General features: G+C 32.3%; 1 protein-coding gene across 1 annotated transcript; it reads right to left on the bottom strand.

Moving 5' to 3' along the window:
• Nucleotides 1-11194, bottom strand: LOC25487161 (probable disease resistance protein At4g27220). The gene is made up of 8 exons (XM_024777355.2): nucleotides 11069-11194; nucleotides 10844-10931; nucleotides 3323-6157; nucleotides 2944-3225; nucleotides 2142-2864; nucleotides 596-1417; nucleotides 428-496; nucleotides 1-280 (listed from the first exon to the last, which is right to left on the bottom strand). The coding sequence occupies exons 3-7, from the start codon at nucleotides 6134-6136 to the stop codon at nucleotides 479-481; spliced, it is 4659 nt and encodes a 1552-aa protein (XP_024633123.2). The 5' UTR covers nucleotides 6137-6157; nucleotides 10844-10931; nucleotides 11069-11194; the 3' UTR covers nucleotides 1-280; nucleotides 428-478.

The following is an 11194-nucleotide window of genomic DNA, read 5'->3' as shown; positions in this document are numbered from 1 at the left end:
TGTATGGAAAATTAACTCACTATAACAGTGCCACTCTAAAATTGGTAAATTCCACCGATTCAATGTCAATAATTATAAATTGATCTCATACACAAAAACATTGGATCAAGCATTCAGCACCTATATTATCTGAGGAAGGAAAGTTTAGTTTTGCAAATAACGAAAAACAAGAGACAGAAGCCATTATCATAGAAAAGTCATCAAACTGAAACTTTGTGATAGTTGTAAACGCTTCGTGCCATAAGCGATTAGCCTCACGCCCTAAACATGTGGATACATCCTAGGAAATAAAAAAGAAAGAAGAGATGTTAAGCTGAAACAAAAAAAAAAGTAATGTATAGCAATGAAACAGTAAAATATTGAAGAACATGAAATATTATTAACGAAAAAGGGTGAAAGAAAGCCCCATGTGCTGTTTCTGAATTACCAGGCGGTTGTTAAGAATTACTTGAGCCTTCTTCAAATTTTGACGACAAAATCAATCATCCTTAGAGTCCTGGATATTCACAAACAAGAAATTGAAATAACAATATGAGCCAATGGAAGCCGTAATATTCGAATTATGATTGGAGATATTGTATAAACGTAACATTACCGTTTTAGCTACGAATTTTCTTATTGTACTATTTAGGTCACCATTCCAATGCCATTCATCTTGTTCCTTAACATGTACTTCTATGAGCTTTGGTGCGTTCAACGCTCCATGTGAGAAAGTTTCCATCATTGGACAATCTATTACAAATAAGTTCTGCAGCTGTGGAAATTTGAAGCCATGTCTTCCCATGCAAAAACTTCTTAGCATTGGTAAGTTACTCAACTGCAGATGCTCCAATTTCATAAAATTTATCTCAAAAGCATCATTTTCGTCATCAGTTGCAACTATTTCTTCTATCTTTTCACAATTATATATCCATAATTTTCTAAGTTTTTGTAAACTTGTAGCTGTTGACGATTTCATAATATTTTCCAATCCAGCACAATCACCCACCTCCAATTGCTCTAAATTCTCAAACAGCATTCCGGATGGAAATATATTCTTTAGTCTAGAGCATATATATACTTCCAATATTTCAATGTTTTGAAGAACCGGTTGCACCTCAGATTTCTCTTTACATATAAACTCAAGGTTTTTTAATCCAGCAAGTACTAGTCTTCTCAACTTCATAGTTGTTTCAGAATGTTCAGTGCAAATGCTTCCACTCAAGAAAATCTCTGAGAAGGAACTACATGACACCTTAAGATATTCCAGGTGGATAAATCTTTGGAGGAAACCAGATGGAAATTTTTCAGTCGTGTCATGAAAACATCGTAGGCGAAGAGCTTTTACTGTGTAGATCAGCTCATCATTAAGTTGACCGTTGCATAACATGGTGACGTCCTTGCAATTCAGAATAAGCTCCCTTGCGGTGGTGAAAATCTATGAAACACAATTAATCAGATTTGATCTAATCGCTGTGTAAAGAAAAGAATAATGATCACTATTTTAAAGACATAATCATATAAACTTTTGTGCACATATAAGCATGGAACCAAACTTGGACTGATACAAGACTATTTTTGCATAAAAAATCTTGTGAATTTCAAAAGAAAACGTAAAAGTTTAACGACTTATAAGATATTTTATAAGCTTTTTATACAAAACTTTATAGATTGCATTTATATCATAAGAATTCATAGGATTTCTTATAAGATTTCAAACAACCCATTAGATTGTTTCCTAGACATTCAAAGTTACAATAGTCAATGAAAGCAGATAATAACCTATTACTTGTCTACGTGATCAACTCTTTCAATAGCCATTGAAATATCATTTGGTAGGGAAATACTTCTTACTAAAAAGTCTTGATTGAATACCAAGACTCTATTTAAAAAATCTGGATTATCCCAATTGAACACTACAAGACTTATTTAAATTACGTTAAAGACTTGACTGAACACAACAAGACTTTTTCATCACAAAAAATCCTTTTAAACTCCTCATTGAATAGATCCACTAACACTTACATTTTGTTTACTTTTTCAATACAAAAAGAACATGCTGCATACAACTATAAAAATGACATTTTTTGTGCGGCAACAACTAAATATATGCATAAAGCAATATTCAATATGTGGGTAGAGAGTTGAGATGTAAAAAGTACCTTTTCAATTGAGAGAAGGGGAAGTGTATCAACTGGGACACTGTCTCGGTAATATAGAGTCTTTGGCTTGAATAGTTCAAGCTTGTCACAATGAAGCACATCCAGATCTCTTAAAACTGGACAATCCAAGGTATGAAATCCATAGTAGAAGCTTCGAAGTTCTGTCAAATCTTGGAAACTCAAAGAAGTTAATTCTGGGAAAATAAGTATTGGAACTCTGTCAACCATTTCATCATGTGCTACAATAATTTCTACGCCACATTCTTCTATATAAAGCTCTTGGAGATGTTGAAGCTCTTTAGCCACAGAGAAGGGAAAAACATGATTAAGGCTTCTGCATTCAGTAACTTTCAATATGCAGAGGTTTTCAAACGTGAAGCTGTCATTAGGATTCCCACTCCATATTTGCTTCAGCATTGGTAAATTTTTCAAAGTGAGAGTTCTCAATTGCATTTCCAGCCGCGTCTGTCTACCACTATTTGCTTTTAAACCTTGTGTTTCAAATACAACTTCTAGTGTGGGACAATTAGATATAGTCACAATCTCCAGATTCTGTAATTTATTAAGCACATAAGATGGAATTACATTTGAAAGTTCATTGCAGAATTCAATTTTCAACTGTTTCAGTTTGCATAAAGATTTTGGAGCAAGTTGATTGTGCCATACTGACTTCAAATGTTCCATGTGGGATATTACCAATGTCTCCAAGTTTGGAAATATAACCTACAATCAGTGATAGACTTAGGTCTTTAAAAGTTAAATTGCACTAGTTAATAGTTAAAGAGTTGGAGACAACACTCACCTCATCATTATAGAATGGTTTCTGAGATAAAGGAGGATTGTCAAGCATTCCATCTGAGACAAATATCTCCTCCAACATTTGGCAATTACTAATCGCAAGATGCTTCAAATTTACCAACTCGCCAGCCACTGAGGATGAGAATGCGTACGATATGTTACAACATCTGTCAAGTGTCAAACTCTTCAAGTTTTGCATGCAAGAATGACCTGGAAGTTTGTCATCCCACAGTTTCCTAGAATTGATATTAGAAAGCTTCAAGAGTTCAAGGTGGGGCATCCCAACCTATTAACAAAAAGGATTATCATGAAGATCTTATTTTGGGATCTATTTTTCGTAAAAAGACAAATAGCAAAGTAGAAGCATTAAATCATGTTTTCACCTTTTCATCAACTAGGGCCACAGGTATGCACTGTGTACCATCATTATATTCACCAAACTTTTTGAGACACTTATCAGCTATCAATGGCATGGAACAGAAACTAATGAGACTAGGCAAATTCTCAAGTTCAAGAGAACCTAACTTGGGGAACATAATCTTGTCGATTTCTTTATCAGCCTCAGATTTTTGCTCAGCTATGATTTCTGTAATCATTTCACAATCAGAAATTTTTATTTTGAGAAGTTGCGGAAGGTTTATAACAAGGGAGTACCATAACAGATTCTTCAACTTGTTACAACCTTTGACTTCAAAAGATTTTAGTTTGGTAAAAGATTGAATTGGAATTGGGCCACGACATATTTCTTCTAGATTAAACAGATTTTGAAGAGCCAAAGTCTCTAAATTGGGGAAAGCCGGATAGGAATAGACAGATTTTGAGTTAATGATGTACATTAGCTCACTACTGTCCTGAATGTGCAAGTGCTTTAGTTGAGGAAAACCTTCCATGTTCAGTTCATAAAGGAAATTTCTAACACATTGCATTTTCGCAAGACACATGTCCTCAGCTGAATTCAACAAGAAATTAAACCCACGATAAAGAAAAATGCTTGAACTCCTACTGTCCCTGAGCTTAAGTATTCTTGAAGATTCAGAAGCACCTCCAGACCATTCCAAAGACCATCTCCACATATCACCAACAAATATGTTGTATCTTTCAAGCTTTGCAAAAACCTGCAAGTCCTTGGGCAAAACTGAAGCATCTTGAATCATTATGTCTAAAGTAGTCAATTGAGACAAATTCCTTAGCTCTTCTAGACTTGCATTCCTGCTTTGATCTTTGCTTTCCTTGACATCCCATTGGATAAAGCAATTCCCCATGTACAACTCTTCCAAGCACGTTAAGCTTGAAATAAGATTCGCAGGAATGAATCTCAGTCTAGAGCAGTTGGTTAAATTCAGCATTCGAAGATTATTTAGTTGCCCTATTTCTTTTGGGAGCTCATTAAAATCAGATCTTTCAAGGCTAAGAATCTCTAAACTCTTCAGCTCTGCAACTATTGATATGTCTTCCAACACACATCCAGACAACTCCAATGATATGATTTTTGTCAAGAGACAAAGAGATTTTGGTGGAAAAGGGGTAAGCATCATTCCATATAAATTAACAACCTTTAGCTCTCTCATCCCGGAGAAGAAGTCATCAGGGACTTTCAAATAATCACCTATATTTTGAAGTAGAAGTAACTTCAGCTCTGGGCACTCCAGCTTCTCAGGAAGATTGTAAATATTAGACCAAGGTAGAATGATTTGATGACATTTTTGAATTTGATCTATCACTGGCCATTGTTTTATCAAAGTGAACCTTTTCACCCCATAGGTTGGGCAAGTCCTAGATGCGATTGATTTAGCCACATCTTTAACAACATCATGAATTCTAACCCGTTCCAATTCAGACTCAATTAACAGTGAAGATGCTTTGAGATCGTTTAATAATTTGTAGTATCTGGTTCTCGCATCTGTCAATGTGGGAGAGTTTCTATATAAGCCCGACCCCCAATAACATAAAAATAGTTCTGCAGTGTGGAGGTGATCTAGGCCAAATGAACCAATGAATAAGAACAGTGACTTTAGTTCATCACTTTCTAAGCAATTATAACTCAATTCTAAAGCAGAGTAGATTTTCTTATGCAACCCTTCTTTATCAAATCTATTTAACTCATTTAATGTGCTTTTCCAATCATAGAATTTTTTTTTCCTCAAAGCTTTTGCCACTGCAACAATCAGAAGGGGCAAACCAGCACAACAAATGGCCACTTCTACTGCAATTGGTTTAATATTAAAATCTTGAACAACATCACCTGCCATTTTCTCAAATAATTTCCAACTATCTTCCTCAAGTAAAACTTCAAGTCTAAATTCTTTTTGAGTGCCAATCTCACGGTTCAACACATTAAGGTCTCTAGATGTCACCACCAACTTGCATCCTTTGTGGTCATCACCAAAAGGAATCCCCACTTCTTCCAAATCAAGTCTACCCCATATATCATCCAAAACAATGAGAATATTCTTCTCCTTGGTTATCCTTTCAAGTAATTGTCTTGCTCTTCCTTCTTTGGTCTCCTTGTTAAATGTCATATCCAAGGCATCAGCAATTTGACCTTGAATTTTTTCCACATCTGGAGACCCGGATATAGTAGCCATAACTACAGCACTATATGACCCATCATTTTCAGCTTGCCAAGCTAACTCTTTCACCAGTGTTGTCTTGCCTATTCCACCCATCCCATACACCCCAATAATGAAGATGTTAGGATTCTTCAATGCTAGCATAATCTCACTCAACATTGATGTGTTGGAGTCCAAGGCCTCATAACTAAATGGCTTGATTGTCACTCGAGAAGCAGCACGGTAAGAAATTTTGTAGAATTTTCCTTCTGCCAGGACTTCAGAAATCTCTTGTGACATCTTTTTGTTCTTCCTGCTTAGTTGATGCCTTGTACACAGATTGGGACAGTGTCTCATAGAACACTGAGCTTTTGCATGACCTTCAGACTCAATAAGTTTCTTAGCCTTAGCAAGAGTGTTGTCCACTTTGTTCAGCCAATTTTGGACAATATTTTCAATCTCTTCTCCGTTCCTTCTAGCCTTATCCACGGTGTGTTGCATGCTATCTTTTGATCCTTCCAGCTTTTTGACCTCGGTTCTCATCCTTTCAAGGTTGCCCTTGTAGTAGAGTATGTAACCAAATTGACGTCCAATAGGTACAAACATATACTCAGCAATTTTAGCAGCAACTGAAAAAATAACATCCATGGCCACTCCTTTCCTTTGCTCCTGTCAGTTGAGAAATAAAACAAGAAATTCAATCAATGAATAAGAAACTTGAAATAGCCTTGAATTGTTCTCAACTATTTCTTGGGATTACTGGATATTACAACATTTCTTATATTAATTAAACTCATTTGTAATTATAAACATTAGGAATAGCTAGATGAGAGTCATATCACTGAAATCAAAGACTAAAAAACATAGTTTCGTATCGAATTTATAAACCAAGAGTTTAGTCACTAGAAATAAAAGTTTAACATCATAATTTCTAAATTAAACTGAATTATCAAATTATACTAATTTATCTTACAAAAATAAAATTATTACTAATAAAAAATACACGATAAAATAAAGACCGGTGCTAGTCACACAAAAAAAAAAACAAGTTACACCCAAATTTATTTAAAATTTTACAATAATACCAAAATTGCCCTATTCATGTAAATTTTTAAAAACCCATCTTTTATGATCATTCTGAACCCTTACCCCCTTTCATCCACAAATCACCATAGATGTGCAACCAATATCTGAATTAACATCTTTGTTATTGATCTGTACTATATTCATAAAGGTTAGTGAATTTCATGAATTTCATTTTCGATGAGTTTCTATTTGTTTATTGTTTGTTTTGGTATGAGATATGCCTATCAATTTGATTTTAAGTGAGAGGTTAGTGTAAATTAAGTTTACGTGTATGTATATAAAAGGGGTTAGTGTAGTTTACGTATGTAGGTTAATGTAAATTCAAGTTTACGTATGTTCAATTTAGGTTAGTGTAAATTCAGTTTACTTACATTCAATCTAGGTTAATGTAAATTAAGTTTACTTATGTTCAATTTAGGTTAATGTAAATTTAGTTTACGTATGTATATAAGAAGTTAGTGTAAATTCAGTTTACTTACGTTCAATCTAGGTTAATGTAAATTAAGTTTACTTATGTTCAATTTACGTTAATGTAAATTTAGTTGATTTGAAATTTTTATTTTAGTTAAAGGGTATATTAGTCATTCTGAGGTGTAATTTGTTTTTTTTTTTTTGTGTGACTAGCACCAGTCTAAAATAAATTCAAATAACCTTGATACTTTTTATTTTATTTTAATCTCAATTAAAATACTCCTTGAGGGTCACAAAACGAGTAAACCATCAAATTGATCTTTGTCTTTGTACCAAACTTTCAAATTGATCCCTGACTCTATTAATAACTCAAAATTACCGACTACAGATATTATTTAGAGGTTAATGACATAATTTGAAACTTTTTTGGTATGTTAATGACTTAAAATACAAAACAACTCATAGAGTCGGGGATCAATTTGGTGATTTACTTGTCGTAAAACATGACCTATGTCTCGAGTTTGTGATTTATTACGGTAATCCTACCCGTGCCTACCGATTTCTGATTCTGCTAAGGCACAAACTCGACCAAGACCTACAAGATCGTGTGCGACTCTACGTTTCAGATCACGGTAGATGTGCAACCAATATCTGAATTAACATCTTTGTTATTGATCTGTACTATATTCATAAAGGTTAGTGAATTTCATGAATTTCATTTTCGATGAGTTTCTATTTGTTTATTGTTTGTTTTGGTATGAGATATGCCTATCAATTTGATTTTAAGTGAGAGGTTAGTGTAAATTAAGTTTACGTGTATGTATATAAAAGGGGTTAGTGTAGTTTACGTATGTAGGTTAATGTAAATTCAAGTTTACGTATGTTCAATTTAGGTTAGTGTAAATTCAGTTTACTTACATTCAATCTAGGTTAATGTAAATTAAGTTTACTTATGTTCAATTTAGGTTAATGTAAATTTAGTTTACGTATGTATATAAGAAGTTAGTGTAAATTCAGTTTACTTACGTTCAATCTAGGTTAATGTAAATTAAGTTTACTTATGTTCAATTTACGTTAATGTAAATTTAGTTGATTTGAAATTTTTATTTTAGTTAAAGGGTATATTAGTCATTCTGAGGTGTAATTTGTTTTTTTTTTTTGTGTGACTAGCACCAGTCTAAAATAAATTCAAATAACCTTGATACTTTTTATTTTATTTTAATCTCAATTAAAATACTCCTTGAGGGTCACAAAACGAGTAAACCATCAAATTGATCTTTGTCTTTGTACCAAACTTTCAAATTGATCCCTGACTCTATTAATAACTCAAAATTACCGACTACAGATATTATTTAGAGGTTAATGACATAATTTGAAACTTTTTTGGTATGTTAATGACTTAAAATACAAAACAACTCATAGAGTCGGGGATCAATTTGGTGATTTACTTGTCGTAAAACATGACCTATGTCTCGAGTTTGTGATTTATTACGGTAATCCTACCCGTGCCTACCGATTTCTGATTCTGCTAAGGCACAAACTCGACCAAGACCTACAAGATCGTGTGCGACTCTACGTTTCAGATCACGGTTTTGACTACCGTGTTCTCACAGACTAAAATACAAAACATACATACATACACATACATACCACACACACACATATATATATATATATATATATATATATATAGGCTTAATTATTTTTTTGGTTCCTTAACTTATTTTTTGGTGTCGTTTTGGTCCCTTAACTTACTTTTTGGTTTCGTTTTGGTCCATTAACTCTTCCTCCGTCAACTACTTTGGTCCTTTATGTTAGGATGAATGTATTAGAGTTAAGGGACCAAAATGAAACCAAAAAATAAGTTAAGGGACCAAAACGAAACCAAAAAATAAGTTAAGGGACTAAAACGAAACTTTTAATAGTTAAGGGACCAAAAGAAAACTCAAAAATAAGTTATGGGACCGAAATGAAACTTTTAATAGTTAAGGAACCAAAACGAAACCAAAAAATAAGTTAAGGGACCAAAAGAGTAATTAAGCTATATATATATATATATATATATAGGACATATCAAGTGAGAGGAGTATTTATTGTGAGAGAGAGGAATAATTAATAACCATCAGATCTATATCAACGGTTGACATTTAGTTAGTCACTACAGACTTAGTCACACTATATCCCTCAATCTTCATCTCCCTTCCTGACATATTCTCCACGCCGTTTCAATTTTGAACATGCATCATCATAAGACACTTGTAATTTAAATTTAATAGCTAATTTCTGGAATCCATGACAAATGAAATTGATTTTGACTAATTATCTAATTTTCAAATTGCAACTTTCAAATACTTAATTTTTCAAATGGCTCTTCATCTTTACCCCTTATTTCTTCAACTCCAGATCAATAACAATGCTTTTTTTTAATCAAATCTACACCACAAGTCGAAACCCATTCATAGTTTGCTTTCTCAACTGAAGACCCATTTTTTTCTTCTTCAATTATTCACCAAAAATGAATGGGTTTTCGGTAAGATTCACCAATTTGATAGTTTATCCCAATTTTAATTTTTGGAGAAGTGCTGTGATTCAAAAGTCAAGGACTTTTTAGAAAGACAAAAATAAAAAGAGGAATAGAGTTGATGCAGCAAAAATGGCTTTGTGCTGGAATAGGAGAAATCAATTTGGAAAGAAGAAAGAAAAAAATTGAAAACGTAATTGAGAGAGAAGAAAGGAAGGCGAAAGGAAGAGAGGTGCATACGAAACATGTGAGTTGCTTCAAATAAATACCAGCCTCTAAATTTCATCTAATGGTTGTGATTTATCCTCTCACCCTCTCATTTAAAAAGTCCTCTCATTTGAAATGTCATATATATATATATATATATATATATATATATATATATATATATATATATATATATATGTCATTAAAAAAATAAAATTAAAAATATCCACTCACCGGTTTGAGAGGGTGTGTTGTAAATAAAATTTGATATTTTGTAATTATTTGTATTGATTTTATTCATCGCGTTAATTAAGCCCATTAAGTATATCATACTCTATTTAAACACTGTAGTGACCGAAGAATGTTATTTGAATAATCATTTATTTGGACAACTTATAAGACAACTAAAATATAAAGATAAATTTAGGGTTAAATATGTTTTTGGTCCCTATAAATTGAGAACTTTTAAGTTCAGTCTTTACTTAATTTTAATAGGTTTTTTAATCCCTACAAAAAAAAAATCTTCTAATTTTAGTCCATGTTACAACAAAGTTTGTTTAATTATCCTAAAATTCTTAAATTTTGAACAATATTTTTGAGACAAGTTTAGAACACGTTCATTTACTAAAATTTAGAATTTTTTAACATGAAACGAATTAAATATGAATTTTTTAAAACGACAAAAGTTAAAGATAAAATTAACAAATATGGACGTAGAAATCAAATTTTGCGACAATTATTTGCAGATGAGCTTTTAGTAATGTTCTTAACACGTCTGCAAAAAATTGTTCTAAAACTTAAGAGTTTAAGCATAAATTAAACAAATTTGAATTGAGGAGGGACTAATACTGAGTGCAAAAGAAAATTATGAACTAAAAGAACTATTAAAATTAAGTAAGGACTAAAGATAAAGGTCCCAATTTTATGGGACCAAAAACATATTTTACTCCTAAATTTATGTATTAGCACAAAAATTAAAGCAACAGAGATAGAAAGTAAAAACATAATGTGAGTACGAGATAAAATTATCATAAAAATTGTCAAAAAAATAGTTGTTCAAATATCATTTACTCTTAATTTAACCCTACTGTTTTAAACGTAATAAAAAACTTTTGATGGAAAAGCAATACCTTAAAGCTTCAGGTAGTATGTATGTCAAGAGCAAACAAACTAGCTGCAACAGATAATATTTTCTCCTGTGGAATAAAATTGACCAGCCTATACATTTACAAGAGACAAAGGATCATTACAAACGATTTCTCTGCACAGACATAAATACTTAAAAAGATGAACCATTGCTAATTTTGTAAATAAAAATAGAAAATACAAGAGAACAAAACAAGGAATAAAATTACCTTTAAATATATACTATGCTTCACGCTTTTTTATACTGTTACAAAAGATATTCCTCAGATTCATATCATTCTGTAAACTCTCTTTAATATAAGGTGCTCTTGTTCCTTGAACCTTAGCTCTTAGTT

Source organism: Medicago truncatula, chromosome 2, assembly GCF_003473485.1.
Source record: "Medicago truncatula cultivar Jemalong A17 chromosome 2, MtrunA17r5.0-ANR, whole genome shotgun sequence".
Classification (NCBI taxonomy): Eukaryota; Viridiplantae; Streptophyta; class Magnoliopsida; order Fabales; family Fabaceae; genus Medicago; species Medicago truncatula.
Note: the sequence above shows the minus strand (reverse complement) of the source record. Positions and strands in the feature narration are given on the sequence as shown.